This window comes from Rhincodon typus, chromosome 34 (genome assembly GCF_021869965.1).
Source record: "Rhincodon typus isolate 14 chromosome 34, sRhiTyp1.1, whole genome shotgun sequence".
NCBI lineage: Eukaryota > Metazoa > Chordata > Chondrichthyes > Orectolobiformes > Rhincodontidae > Rhincodon > Rhincodon typus.
In genome coordinates this window covers 23,184,997-23,201,142 of record NC_063365.1, presented here as the reverse complement: position 1 = coordinate 23,201,142, position 16,146 = coordinate 23,184,997, and the positions used below count along the sequence as shown (strand labels likewise).

General features: G+C 42.5%; 1 protein-coding gene across 1 annotated transcript in view; it reads left to right on the top strand.

Annotated features, from left to right (window-relative positions):
- Positions 1-12,136: 12,136 nt before the first annotated feature.
- Positions 12,137-16,146, top strand: part of sgpl1 (sphingosine-1-phosphate lyase 1) — a 73,515-nt gene continuing 69,505 nt past the window's right edge. Inside the window, exon 1 of the mRNA XM_048616335.1 lies at positions 12,137-12,327. Within this exon, the coding sequence (XP_048472292.1) occupies positions 12,316-12,327 (12 nt within the window). The 5' untranslated portion in view covers positions 12,137-12,315. The remainder of the gene's footprint in view (positions 12,328-16,146) is intronic.

Sequence of the window (16,146 nt, the reverse complement as noted above, 5' to 3'; positions counted from 1 at the left end):
GACCATAATCACAAACTAAACTAATCCTAATTGCCTGCACTTGGCCCGTATCCCTCCAAATATTTCTTACTCATGTACTTATCCAAATGTCTTTTAAACATTGTAACTGTACTCACATCCACCGCTTCCTCTGAAAGCTCATTCCTCATATAAACTCTGTGTAAAAAAATTGCCCCTCATGTCTTTTTCAAACCTTTCTCCTGTCACCTTAAAAATATGGCCCCTAGTCTTGAAATCCCCACACTAGGGAAAAGACACCTGCCATTCACCTTATCTATACCCTTCATGATTTTATAAACCTCCATGGAAAAATTTAATCAATGCATCTACTATCTCTGTAGCTGCTTTGTTTAAGATCCTAGGGCACAGGCCATTGTACTTGTCAGCCTTTAGATCTAACAGTTTCCCCAGTATCTTTTCCCTGATGATGGTCTTTGTTTTAAGCTCCTCCCCAACACCTTCCTATCACCTCTGGATTTTCAATTATCGCTGGGCCATGACACTAGATATAAAATACCTGTCTGAAGCTCTGCCGTGTCTTTGCCTTTCACAATCATTTTTGCAGTCTCACTCTTCAGTGGACTAACACTAGATTGAGTTACTCTTTTTCTGAAAAGGTGACAACTAAATTTTGTGCTGACATTTGTACATAAGATCCCTATTCCTTGTCTTGTCCAGTTCAAATTCTAGAGTTTGGAAAAACGTTGGCTTCCATTATGTTGCTATATGATGGACAGGAAAAGTGTCACAAGGGAAACTAGGAAACTGGTGTTTGCGCAATAAATAAATACAATAAATGAATCTCTGCAAGTTTTTGCTGCCTAATTCAACATACAAGAATTCATCTGTTAAATAATAAAAGTTTAATAATCCATCCTAACTTGGATCACTTGAAGTATGACACTGTACTTGAAGCAAGCTCCTCTGATGTAACCTAATAGTTTAACATTAGCTCAGATACCCATGCGCCAGATAAATGTAATGATTGTACACAATAGTTATTAAATGTCTGTTTGATTCTTCAATACCACAATATCCACACCTAATTCCTTACTATATGGGGGATAACCTAAGCATTGCCACATTAGATAAAACACCCTATTGGAGACAAACACACACTAGCTACATTGAAAGTGTCAATTTAAACTTGCTACATGTCCTGTGAGGCTTTATGCCAACATGTGGATAAAATAGTCAAAACCATTTGAATTTGAATTACCAAAATGCTCAATATGCAGGAAAGTAGTAATTTTCATTCAGACATTATCACTTAGTGTTAATGAAGAAACGTCAGGACTCTATATCAGGGCCAAAAACAGAAGTTGCTGGAAAAGCTCAGCAGGTCTGGTAGCATCTGTGAAGAAAAAAATCAGAGTTAACGTTTTGGGTCCAGTGACCGTTCTTCAGAACACCAGTCCCGAAACGTTAACTTTGATTTTTCTTCACAGATGCTGCCACACCTGCTGAGCTTTTCCAGCAACTTCTGTTTTTGGCCCTGATATAGATTCCTGAGGTTTCTTCATTAATCTAACCGATAATGTCTGACTGAAAATTCCTATTTCCTGCATATTGAGCATTTTGGTAATTCAAATTTGAAATGGTTTTGACTATTCTATCCATCTAGTGGAATAAAGCCTCACAGGACATGTAGCAAGTTTATTCAAGGACAAAGCACAAAATAATCTTTCTCATTGACAAAGCATTCAGGAATTCTCCTGATCACCCAGTATCTGCTGCAGATCATCTGTGAAGAGGGTGCAACACTGGGTCCAGTGGTGAGGGGGCTGGGCAGACTTGTGACATTCTGTGATCAGACCATTTTAAAACAAGTACCTCCATTTTATAGAAATAGGATGAGTTTGAAGAAAGAAATTGAGAAAACAAAACGTGTAGGACAGAGTAGGGGATTGAACAACCTTTTCAAAGGTACAATGGGCTGATGGGTTTCTTCAGTACTTTAATATATATGAGAGTACCAATGCTCAATGTCCATGTGAAACCCCTTCTCATTATTTTAACCAATTTCAAAAGGATACCCAGCTCTCGTCATCTCGGTGCTGTTTCAAATGAACAAAAGTGCCCTAGCTATTTCCTTTCAGAAAAAAGAAAGGGCTGAATCGTATCAGAGATAGTAGGAACTGCAGATGCTGGAGAATCCGAGACAACAAGGTGCAAGGCTGGATGAACACAGCAGGCCAAGCAGCATCATAGGAGCAGAGCTGCTTCGTATCAGGTTTTCCAGTCATCGTTGATTCACTGGATCCACAGACATTTCCCTGTGTGGAAATATAAATGGAGGATGTGATCATCAAGAAAGGCGAACCTGGGATTGTCTGAAATTTGTAAACACTAATGCTCAAGAATTTACAGAATATTTCCCTGAGATTGAACTTCTGTTTTTCTAAGTAATGACTTTCTGCCACCTGCTGGACGAATATTGCATAAATAAAAACTGAACAAACTGCGGATGCTATAAATCATGAACAAAAACAAAAGTTGCTGGCAAAGCTCAGCAGGTCTGGCAGCATCTGTGAAGGAAAAAACAAAGTTAATGTTTTGGGTCCGGTGACCCTTCCTCAGAACGTTGCATTGGACAAATATTGCAGTTTGTTTTGCATCAGAATGACAGAATTGACATCATTGAAAAAAGCCATTTAGCCCAACTGGTCCACACCAGTGTTTATGTTCCTCACAAGCTTCTGCCCAACTTTCTTCATTTAGCCATATCCTTTCTCTCTCATGTACTTGTCAAACTTCTCCTCAAATGCTTTTGTAATATTCATCTCAACTGCTGTTGTAGGGGTGAGTCCCACACATTATTATCATCAGCAGTCGTAGAATCATAGAACTCCTACAGTGCAGATAGAGGCCATATGGCCCATCAAGTCTTCAGTGACCCAGCGAAGAGCATCCCACCCACCCTATCCTTGTAACAGCACATTTCCCACGGCTAATCCACTTAGCCTGCACATCCTTGTGCACAATGGGGCAGTTTAACGTGGCCAATCCACCTAACCTGCTCTTTTTCGGACCGTGGGAGGAAATTGGAACACCTGGCAGAAACCCACATAGACGCAGGGAGCATGTGCAGACTCCACACAGGCAGTTGCCAAGCCCAGGTCCCTGATTCTGTGGGGCAGCAGTGCTAACCACTGAGCCACTGTCCCTCAAAATGAGAAGGATGCTTCCCTCAGACTGCAGCTCATGGCAAGAGCATGTACAAGGAGTCTGTAATTGCGGGAATGCCATTGCACTGCAGCTACTGCATGATTCTGGCCGACCGGAAAGCTCTGCCATTCCTACTGCCTGCCATACTCGAATATTGGAAGGATATGCAGATTGATAAGCTATTTGGCTGCATCATGAATGCAGCTTCCTTCGCTGTCAAATCTTGGGGTGGAACTCAAACCAGAGCTTCTGACTCATAGACAGGAATGCCACCCACTGCCCCTTCAGATGTCTGTTTGCCTCCTGTCCCCAATCCAGCCCTACATTCTGGCTATCTGCCAAGTATAGAAATTTCCCTGAATTCTAACTTTTCTTTTCCCCTTTATTCATTCATGGAGTGAGGGCATCGCTGGTGAGGCAGCATTTATTGCCCATCCCTAATTGCCCAGAGGGCAGTAAAGAGTCAACCACATTGCTGTGGTCTGGAGTCACATGTAGGCCAGACCAGGTGAAGATCGTAGTTTCATTCCCTCAAGGGCATTCGTGAACCAGATGGGTTTTTCCGACAATCGACAAAGGATTCATGGTCATCATTAGATTCTTAATTCCAGATATTTATTGAATTCGAGCCTGGGTTCCCAGAACATTATCTGGGTCTCAGGATTAACAGTCAAATGATAATACCATTTGACCGTTGCCTCCCCTCAATAAACTTGAGGTATTAGTGGCTACATTATCTTTCCTGCCCCTAACGTTCCCATCCACGGCAATAAATTCGAAGGTCTTCTTTACATTTACCTTATCCATACCTTTCATAATTTTAAATATTTATATTAATGTTTTGTTAACTTTCATGATTGCAACAATACAAAGAGGTTCCAAACTAAAAAATAATAAATATTTCATTTGTCCAAGTCTTCTGTTTCACTGTTCAGGATTTGGAGGTGTTCTCAGAGTTGACAGAACAACATTTTGCAGTTAGAAAACAGAACCTGCAGTCAACACTCAGCTCAGAGCTGCAAGAAAACAAAGAACTTCGGGTGTTGGAAATCTGAAACAATAACAGTAAGTGCTGGAGAAACTCAACAGGTCTGGCAGCGCCTAGTGAGAGAAAACAGAATCAACAGTTTGGGTCCAGTGACCCTTCATCAGAACTGCAATTGTTTAGTGTTCAGGCCCCTTGTTATTTAATGTTCTGGAGGTGAAGGCTGGTATTTAGACAACTCTTCCACATCTCTAGGGACAGAGGAGGTCCAATTATTCAGTTCAAACTCAACAAGAGAACCTCTGATTTTTTTGCATCTCTCACAACTTCAGAAGGTCCTGAAGTCTTTCACAGCTAATTATAAACTTCTGAAGTTCACTTGTGTCAGAAGAGGCAGGGAATTGGTGCAAAGCAAGATCCCACAAACAGCAACATGGCGAATGATGTGGTGAATAACCTGCGTTTAGGATTTGACTCAAAGGATAACTATTGGTCCAATTTCCAAAAGAACACCCCTGTTGGATGTTCACGAATATCTCAAAGTCAGAAGGTTGCAGGACCCACCCAAGGAATTTAATCACAATACTGAGACTATACTCCACGTGTGGTCCTGTGGGAGTGCCACATTGTCAGGACTTAATCTAAGGGCCTGTGTAGCCTCTGACTTGGACATTAAAGATCTCATGACACCATTTGAGGAGGATCTGGAGCTCTATGTGTGTTTTATATTTGTCCCTGAACCAACAACATTGAAACTGATTGACTTGTCATTATCTCATTGCTGTCTGTGGGACAGTGCTGTGTGAAAATTGAATGCTGCTTTTCCTACCTTACAACAGTGAGTAAAGTTCAAAAATAGTGCATTGGCTGCAAAGTACTTTGAGATGTTCTGAGATTGGGAAACATGTTATAAATTTCTTTCTGTTAGTGTGCTATCAGTGATTAACATTGGGTTTGTTTATGACTTGCTGGCAATCTTGACCAATGTGCATTTCCATATCTGGCTTTAGATGAGTCAAATATTTTTGTTGCAGTTTCCAGTTGGTAAGACACAAACCAACAGTTGGATCTGACTATGCTTCTGTTTCTGAATCTATTCACTCCATCAGAAAAGAGGGATCTGGTCGATGTAGTATATTGAGATTTTCAGAAAATCTTTAATAAAGTCCCATGTAAGAGATTAGAAAACAAAATTAAGGCAGATGGGAAAGAGGGCAATACCCTGGTAAGGTTTGAAATCTGGTTAACATACAGAAAACAGAGAATAAGAATAGATGGGTCATTTTCAAGTTTGCAGGCTGAAACGAGTTAAGTTCCACAAGGAAGAATGCTTGAGCCCCAGATATTCACAATCGATATCACTAATTTGGATGTGGGGATTAAATGTAATATTTACAAGTCTGTAGATGACACAAAATTAGGTGGGTGTGTGACTTGGAAGGAGATTGCAAAATCACTTGAAGGGGATTTGGAGAGGGTAAGTGAATTGGCAAAAAAAAATGGCAGATATGGTGAAATGTGAACTTGTCCACTTTGGCCAGGAAAAACTGAAATACAGAGTGTTTCTTAAACGGTGAGAGGCTGGGAAGTGTCGAATTTCAAAGGGATTGGGTTTTTTTGTTAACAGGCAGGTACAGCATGCAATTAAGAAGTCAAATGTTTTATTGGCCATTATTACAAGGGGATTTGTGTACAGAGGTAAATTAGTCTTTCTACAATTATATAGAGCCTTGTTGAAACCGCACCTAGAATATCGTGTGCAGTTTTGGTGTCCTTACCTTTGGAAACTTACAGTAGGAGTGCACTGAATTTTCATCAAACTAATTCCTGAATGGAGAGATTGTTTTATGAAGAAAGATGAAATAAACTGGGCATATATTCTCTGGATTTTAGAAGAATGAGAGCTGACCTCATTCAAAAGAAAATTCTTACAAAACTGAATGGAGTAGATCAGAGATGATATTTCCCCCTGACTGTACGGTAAGTCTTGAACCAGGAGACACAGTTTCAGAATAAGACTGGGATATGAGGAAGTTCTTCTCTTAGAGGGGTGATGAATCCCCAGCTCTAGATGTTCAGTCTTGAGTTTGTTCGAGACTGAGGTTCTCTGCATATTAAAAACTTCAAAGGATACAGAGATAATGCAGGAAATTTGTGTTGAAGTAAATGATCAACCAGAATCTCCTTGAATGGCACAGCAAACCTGAGGGGCTGAATGGCCTACTCCAGCTCCTCTTTGTTATATTCTTTTGTTCTTCTTTTCAATTTTGCAAAGCCATGTCTTGGGTAATCTATTTGACATGCAGCGGAGCATCATCATCATCATCATCATCACCCTTTTGGAATGTTGCCCACTTCTGCATCCACCTCACCAAACAGCTGCTGAAATATTTATCCTGAAAGTCATGAGTTTTGAAGCCCTGTTTACTGAACACTTCCATCACTGCTGTTTTCTGTGCAGTGTGCTGTTAACACAATTGCAAATCGGAGGTCATGTGTCAGACTGAACTGGAGAGCCTTTAACTTGTCACATGATGCTGAATTGGAGTGGTCAATGGCAGCTATGAGATAAATTATGAGGTGGCGCATAGCCAGTCTGAGACAGACATATTTCAAGATTTTGTGACAATTTCTCTGTGAAATTTAAAATTAAATATTTAAACTGAATTTGATTGTATGCCAGCTTTTTTTTCAATGAACAGTTTACTGTACAGTAGTAGGCTTTTTAGTGCAGCCAGTCCATATATCAAATGCATCCCGTCTCACCATAACTTAAGGCTTCTCAAAGTGAGGGTCAGGCCCCTGAAGTGGGGTCTCGAACTGAAATTTTGGAATCGCAAATTCTGACTGAGATATGACAACTGTGCCGAGCCCTAACAGGGAGGCTTTGAATTTACCCAGACCCTCATTGCTCTCCCAGGCCTCCCACCTCTCTCTCACAATTCACACTTAGAGGTTGCAACAATTTTCAAGGTTTAAAATGGGTTACAATGGGAAAAGCTTTGGGAAGCTCTTTCTTCATTCACCTTACTCTTTGGGTTTTAAAGTTGTGTATTTGCACAAATTTGGAAATTTAGGACAAAAAGTACTACTTCTAAAATTTCTTCATTCACAGGATCTTGGTGGCTCTGGTCAGACCAGCATTTATTGCACATCAGGCAGTTAAGAGTCAAACAGATTGCTGTGAGTCTGGAGTCACATGTAGGCCAGATCAGGTAAGGATAGAGATTTCCTTCCCTAAAGGATATTAGCGAACCAGATGGGTTTTTCCAACAATCAACAATGGATTCATGGTCATCATTAGACTCTTAATGCCTGATATTTCTATTGAATTTAAATTCCATCATCTGCCATGGCAGAATTTGAACCCAGGTTCCCAGAATATTATCTGAGTTTCTGGATCAATACAATAGCAATAATACCACTAGGCCGTTACTTACCCAGACTTACCTCGGTATTGAAGTTGTTTCCTGAAACCTTGAACACACTGAATTATTAAAGGCAAAATAAATAATTAATTAACTTGCATTTACAATAAAAAAAACTTATTGCATATTTAATGTCAATATATCATTACTGTTAATGTAACATAGAAATAGTGTTAAATAGAATTTTTGTAGTGGGGGAAATGAAAATGCCACTGAAGGATATATTTTTATTCTCTATGGGAGGTGTGATTAAAGATGTCTGATTTATATCTAAATATAGAAGTTTGGATTTTAAAATAGTGGGATATGTTTTACTTTTGTGAAGTGTTTAAAAAAACTATTAGGCAGTGCTTCCTAAACAGTGACCTAATCCAGTATGAGCTAGACAGCATAGAACCCTTGGATTACTAATGGAAGAATGTTTGCAGTGTGCTGGTTTATGATAGGTGAGGTAAAAATTGAAGATCATTAGCCTATTTTAAGTTCAGGGTATCAAAAGTTGATTTTTGCTTAGGAAATCCAAATTTTTTTAATCACTTCAGTGGAGACCTGACTTATCTCAGAAGCAAATACTTTTTTTTCTTATAAAAACAACTATAGAACAGTCAGGGAAATTACAGGTTCTTCAGGGGAAAAAAAAAGTTTATTTTGTGTAACACCCAGACCAGGAGTGTTTGGTTAGATATCTGCAGGTTATTAAAAAGCTGAGAAAGTCTAAGCTCTCAGTTCTGTAGAAGAAAACTTCACACTTCAAAGGAAAGAACTGAGAGAATCACACGTCAAACATAAAGATTTGATATAGAGGTGTAATTTATATGGATTTGAATTGCTGAAAAGTGATGATGTTGAGGAAAAATTGAAACTTTGCCTTGCAGAGTTCTTTAAGACATTTTTCCTAAGTGTGTACCATATCTAGATAACTTGGTTTGTGTTTTTCAGTTTTGTCTTTTGCATGATAAACGTCTGTGTTGTTGTAAAAGAAACACTACAGCCTCATGTATCTATACTTAAGTGATCGACACCACGGTAGCTTAACAAAGTATGATCATTCTGGGATCTGACTTGTCCAGTAGCATCATCAGCTGGGATCATAACACTATCCTTTGTTTCTTCCAATGGGACGTATTATTTTATCTGATTCATTAGCAGAGAGGGCTCCAGTTTAATATCTCACTTAAAGAATGTCCATCTTGTTTGATCTATTTGCCCCAATGTTGGACGATGTGTTTAAGGAGGAAGAACCTCAACACAGTAAACCATGAGATGATACATTCTGAAGAACAAGAGACAATGATTGGGAGACAATGCAAGCTTACATGATAAAACTTTCAAGGGGGTGTTTGAACAAAGACCCGAGGATGTTTGTGCACAAATCTTTGAAGGTTAACAAGGCTGTAGACTTGCTTGCTGAGCTGGTGTGTTTGATTGCAGATGTTTTGTCACCCTGCTAGGTTACATCGTCAGTGCACCTCAGGTGAAGCGTTGGTGTTCTGTCTCGCTTGTTATTTATATGCCTTGGTTTGCTGGGGTGGTTGGCATCACTTCCGGTTTTGTTCTTCAGTGGTTTGAATATCGGGTCTAATTCAGTGTGTTTGTTGATGGAGTTCTGGTTGGAATGCCAGGCTTCCAGGAATTTCCTGGCATGTCTCTGTTTGGCTTGCGCTATTATAGATGTGTTGTCCCAGTTGAATTTGATCCTTCTTTGTCTGTGTGTACTGAGATCAATGAGAACTGGTCGTTTTGGTGTTCGTGTATCTGTATTGTCAGTTTTCTTCCAGTTTTGCCTATGTAACATTTCTCACAGTCCTTGCATAGTATTTTGTATATTATGTAGGTTTTATTGGTTGTGGGAATGGGATCCTTTACTTTCATCAATAGCTGTTGTAGGGTGGTTGTTGGTTTGTGGGCTATCCTGATACCTAGGGGTCTGAGTAGTTTTGTGGTCATCACTGATATGTCTCTGATGTATGGTAGGGTGACTTGTGTGTTTGGCTGTGTTGTATCTTCTTGTTGTGGTCTGTCGCGGAAGTAATGGCAGATTGTACTTTTTGGGTATCCATTCCTTTTAAAATCTCCATAGAAGTGCTCCTGTTCTGCTTTGTGCAGTTCTGGGTTGCTGCAGTGTGTTGTGGCTCATTTGAATAATGCCCTGGTGCAGCTCCGTTTATGGGTGTTGGGGGTGATGGCTGGTGTAATTAAGTATCTGGTCCGTACAGGTGGTCTTTCTATATATGCTTGTCTGGAGTTCCCCGTTGTTCTTACCTTCCACAATTACATCTAGGAAGGGTAGTTGGTTATTGTTTTCTTCTTCTGTGAATTTTATTCCGGTGGTGATGTTGTTTATTTGTCAGTGGGTTTCTTCTCGTCTTGTGCATTTGATAATCATGAAGGTGTCATCTACGTAGCGGACCCAGAGTTTGGGTTGGATAGTGGGGAGTGCTGTCTGTTCTAATCTTTGCATTACCGCTTCTGCTATCAGTCCTAATATCAGGGATCCCATTGGTGTTCCGTTGATTTGTTTGAATATGCAGTTGTTGGAGGTGAAGTGGGTTGAGAGGCACAGATCCAGCAGTTTCAGGGTGCTGTCCTTGTTGATGCTGTTGGTGTCATGGGGTGTCTGCCTTCCTGATTCGTCCAGCAGGTGGCAATTGTCTCTTTGGGTAGGTCGATGTTTATGGATGTAAATAGTGCTGTTATGTCGAAGTTAATTAGGCATACACGAACAAGGTTTTCTAACTGTGGCCAGAAAGAAACAATTTTATGTTTAACTGATTTAAACATGAATTCAATCCCAACCGGAATATCATGGGCACCATGCTATAGGAAGGATTTAAAGACTTCGGAGAAAGCACAGCAATGTTTGCAGAATAAGGGATTACAGTTACCTCGATAGACTGGGGATGCTGGGTGTTGTCCTCAGGATTGGAAGAGATTTGATGGAGATTTTGACAAGCACAAAGCATTCTGCAGAGTATACAATGAGAAAAAGTTTCTAGTGGCTGAATGCTTGATAAGAAAACAGCACAAATGTTAAGGCAAATGAACGAGAGATAAATTGTGCAAAATCTATTCTTACAGGCGTGGTTAGGAATTGGAATCTGTTGTCTAATGTGTGGTGGAAGTAGATTGGTTTGCAGCTTTTCAAAAGCCATTGTATAAATACTTGAAGGAGAAAAATGTAGGGTCATGAGGAAAGAGTGGGAGGAGAGTGGGACTAACTGGGCTTCTCTGAAAAAGCTGGACTGGACTTATATAAAAGTAGAATAGAGTGGGTCCTAGAAAGCTTAAATAAAAACAGAAAGTGCTGGAGAACAACAGTTTTGGAAACAAAAAGCCATAGGGTTGTAAAGTACAGAAGGGGCCATTAAACCTGTCCTGTCATCAAGCATCGATCTATTCTAAGATAACAAGGTGCAGAGCTGGATGAACACAGCAGGCCAAGCAGCATCAGAGGAGCAGGAACGCTGACGTTTCAGGCCTAGACCCTTCTTCAGAAAATCCAGCTCTGCACCTTGTTATCTCAGATTCTCCAGCATCTGCAGTTCCTGCTATCTCTCGATCTATTCTAATCCTTTTTTTCCACCTTGTACGCTATGGTGTTTCAAGTGCTCATCTACATGCTTGTTAAATTTCTGAGGGTTCCTGTCTCTACAACCCTATTAGGCAGCAAGTTCTGGAGGGTGAAAACGCTTTTCCTCAAATCCTTGTAAAGCTCCTGGTGTTTACTTCCAAACTGTGCCATTGTAATTGTAATGTGGGTCAACCAGTTGGACCTCATAGAAAATAAGTTCCCGAATTGGGGCTGTTAATCTGGTTCAATTAGGGAGCCCTGGCTGACATATTAAAAGGTTGAGTGTCACAGATACTGATATTCTGTACCTGATTATGAGGCAGTACTGAAGTCAAGGACCGTTCAAGTGTAAATAAAAGGTGGCTTAAGGATGGGATCCTTGCCTCTGTGGAGTTATTTCACGTGCTGCCTGGTTATTGACTCCTCTACTAAGGGGGAAAGTTACTCCCTATCTATGTCCCTTATAACTTTGTATACCTCAGTCAGGTTCCACCCCCTCCTCATCCTTCACTGCTCTCAGGAAAACAATGCCAACCAATCTAGAATAAAACAAAGAACTGTCAACGCTGGAGAAAATCAGCAGGTCTGGCAGCATATATGGGAAGAAAGCAGAGTAAATGTTTCGAGTGGGGTGACACTTCATCAGATACTGCCAAACCTGTTGAGTTTCTCCATCTTTTCAGTCTCTCTTAGCATCCGCGTGGAGAGAGAGAAGGAAGCAGAGTTAACGTTTTGAGTGCGATATAACAATTCCTTGGAATTGAACTTCAAACTGAATGGCCTGAATGGCCTCCTCTGTACTGTACTGCAAGGGAGAGGTCGCTGGCAAACTGACACTGGACCGCAGTAACGCCGCCGAGTCTTCGGGTGGCGCTGCCGCACCCTGTTTGAGCGGCCGTCGCCTCCCCCTCCGCTGCGCTAGGTGTCGTTGCGCTGGGAGGGTGGCTGAGGCGCTGGGGCGGCCGGAGAAGGCGGAGCCGAGGGGGGCGCGGAGACACAGTGGCAAGCTCCTGCCGGGTGAGAGGGAGTGGGGGGGAAGATCGGCCGCTGCCTTAACTGCGAATCAGAGCTCAGTCAGGAGAGCGTGTGAGTTTCGGAGCGGCGGCGGCACCACCACCACCGGAGTTAGGGGCCAGACGAGTGGATTCCGGAGGAAGCGGAACATGGAGACGCGGGTGAGTGTGGGAGGATCGGCGGGAGGGTGATGGCCGGCGGCGGGGGGCTCGGTCGCCCCGGCAACGGCCAATGTCTCGCTCGGTGACGTGCCGACGAATGGGTTGATGTCACTGCGAATGACGTCACCTACGTGACATCACTGCCCGGTTTTCCACCACCCCCCTTTTTATAGGGAGGACCTTGCCCCACTGAACCTCCCTGGGGGTAACCCTCTCACTGTCCTTGCTGTGTTACCACTACAACTTACTTCCCCCCCCCCCCACCCCCCCCCCCCCGCACCCATCCAGATCAACTCTGCAGGTTTGTTGTGCACAGCATGATCCCAACAAAGCACCCTCCCCTCCCCTCCCCTCCCCTCCCCTCCCCTCACACAGAGTTAAACTCTGCAGATTTGCTGTGTGCTGCGTGATTCCAACAATCAAAGCAACATTCCCCCCCACCCAACCATCATAAATCCCTGAATAAAAACCAAAAGAACTGTGGATGCTTTAAATCAGAAACACAAACAGAAGTTGCTGGAAAAAATCAGCAGGTCTGGTGGCATCTGAGTTAATGTTTTGGGTCCAGTGATCCTTCCTCTAAAACCCTGGATTGACTCATCCCTGTGCCCCTTTCCTTCTGCCCTTGATACCCACAGATATGCTACAGGTGGAGAAGGAGTGTCTGCACCGTCTCTCCAAATGAACACCATCACCTACTGCCAATTTCCTGTTTTTACACCCCCCATGACCTCGCACGTTATGTCTATCCAAATATTCATTCAGTGTCCTCTTGATTGTTTCAGTTGAACTTTCCTCCTCATAACATCAAGGCAGCACATTCTGGACCCTAACTATTAACTGCAACTACTCTCTCATCATGTTTGCACCCCTCCCATTCGTCACCTGCTGTCTTTTGTACCACCCCTTTCACATGGCCAGCTTTTGGATTCCGCCCCCCCCCACCACTGGTGCTGCAGTTATGAGCAGCTGTGTGAATTGGAGGCAGGAGTTTGATTTATTGTTATGTTTATGTTGACCAGTCACCCCCTCAAGACTGCTCTGCCATGCCATGCAATCATGTCTGACCATTTATATTTTGAATTCTGAATTCCCTTTATCTCCCCAACCTGATAGATTGATTCTTGTTCGCCAAGGGAATCAAGGGTTATCTCTGCCTTAAAAGCATTCGATGGCCCTATCTCCACTGCTTTCTGAGGTTCTAAAGAAAGAGTTCCAAAGTTGCCGAATCTTCTGACATGAAAAGCATTCCCTTCATCTGTGTCCTAAAACAGCACTCTTAGTTCTGAACTGACCCACAAGAAGACACGTTGTTTCTATGTTCACCCTGTGAAGACAATTCAGGATAAGGTTGCTCAAGGCTAATTTGTGGAGTGCATCTGGGAAAGAAGGCTTTCCCTCATTCACAGCATTCCTGCTGCCGCCTTTTGTTCTTTCGCATCCAGCCATTGTTGCCAATCCATAATGTTTCCTGGTGAAGGTGATGATGAGCCATCATCTTGAGCCACTGCATTCTGTTTGGTGCAGGGACACCCACCATGCAATTAGGATGAGAGTTCCAGAATTTTGACCCAGTGACGGTGAAGGAGCAACAATATAGTTCCGAGACAGAATGATGTGTGGTCGAAGCAGCTCTTGCAGATTGTGACGTTCCCGTGTATGCTGTTCCCATGTGTTTGGTTTCTTTGTCCTTCTGGTGAGGTTGGAAAGTGGGTTCAAGCCCCATTCCAGCATGTAATCTAGACTGAGACTTCAATGTAGCCCTGGAGGAATGTTTGCAGGAACTTTTATTCAGATCAGATGTGTGACCTATGGTTTTATTTGAAGAGTAGGAGGTCAGGCAGCAGGTGGTAACTAAAATGAATTTAATAGATTATTTAACTCTTATGCAGCCTGGCCGTAGGTAAATTGCTTTGTTGCCGTACTTCAAAAGTAGTTTATTGGTTGTAAAGTACTTTCAGGAAGATTTCCCCCATCTCCCCCCCACCCCGCTTGTGAGCTGCACTTTGTCTCAGTGCACAAAAAAGTCTCTCATTGGTGACTTCATTCCATGTGACTGAGTTGGTGTCTTGTGGGATATGTCATATGATTACAACACTGAATACAGTACCCAGAGAGACAGGACAGGAGGAAACAAAGTGTTTGCATCATTTGGCTTCTGTTCAAAATAATGAGTCAGATATTACATTTTTTTTCTGCTTCTCATTTCTTTCTGCAAGATATAAATCTGCTGATTGGCCAGCAGCTATTTTGGTTATATCTTGTCAGTTGTACAAGAATACTTAGTATGTGACTCTGACTCTGTTATATTAGTTATCTTGTGATGGTGTAATTGGCTTTTGAAACATAGATATAGAGGGCAATCTTTCAGTACCTGGACCCTGTACTGGCTGTTTGGTCATAGTTGTTCTGTATCTTGTCTTTATACGATGTTGTAAAATATCTCCAACAGGAGTGTTGCCAAAAAATATTTGATACTAATCCACAGAAGATGATAACATTAAGATAGATAACCAAGGGCTTTGGGGTCTAAGGAACTTAGCAAAGCAGATTAGTGTGTTAGGGACCCTCTATGGTTTCATTATCTCTCAATACCCTTACAGACTCAAAACCTATCAATCTCAGCTTTGACTTTCTCCCACCGGAGGAAATAGGGTCTACAGAAAGAAACCACCAAACTCCTTTGATTGTCTTAAGATACCTCATTTGAATTGCCGCTTTAATCTACTGTGCTCGAGAGAATACAGCCCAGCCTGGGTTTTGTGCTCCCACAAGAAAGCTGTTCCAATCATCGGAAGCCAGTGAGGACCCTGCCCTCACATTAGTCCCTGCTCAGCAAGGACTGAGGGACAGTTGGCGGCCAGTGGAAGGACCACTTCGAAATCTCCTGAACAAAGCCTCTGTCTTCACCGCAAGTGTCCTTGGCTGAAACCCGCAGCATGCTCCCCATCGCCATCTCAGCCCAGCCCAGCCTGAGGTGGAAAAGGCTATTTGACAGCGAAGGAACAATAACGCATCAGGAGCCAATGGAATCCCCACTGAATTGTGAAAGTATGGTGGAGAAGCACTGTTAGTATGTTTACGCGACCTCCTTTCCTTTTAGCTGGAAGGACAGCATGTCAGGAGATCTCAGATTTGCTGTACTAATGACCATCTTCAAGAAAGGTGACAGGTCCAACTCCATTTGCTACAAAGGAATTTCTCTGCTGTCAGCCACAGAGAAAGGAAATCCGAGAATCCTCCTCAATCACTTTCTGCCTGTGACTGAAGAGCTAATTCCAGAGTAACAATGTGGATTCCATCCTCTAAGAGGCACAATAGGCATGATCTTCACTGTGTGGCTACTACAAGAGAAACACAGGGAGTAGCACCAACTTCCCACCAACTTCCTCATTAAGGTCTGTGACTGTGTCAGCCTCGAGGGATTACGGAGTGTCCTGTGCTGTTTTGACCACCCTAAAGGTTTGTCATCATCCTGTGCTTGCTCCACAATGACAAGCAATGGATTCACCACAGACCCAATTCATGTTCCGACTGGGTCAAGCAAAGCCATGTGAATGCACCATCATCTTCTTGATCTTCCTTGCTGCAATGCTCCACCTCACCCTCAGCAAACTCCCTGGTGCAGTGGAGCTAGTCCACAGAATTAATGGGCCCCTGTTCAACCTCCACCAACTGCAGGTCAGCTACAAGTTCATTTCATCCACTGCTTTTGAACCTCAAGATACAGTTGATGTTTGTGTTTGCTCGCATTCTCATGCTAGCACCAAGCCTTCACCAATGCCTTCACCAAGACAGATGAGAGCATGGGGCCTTATA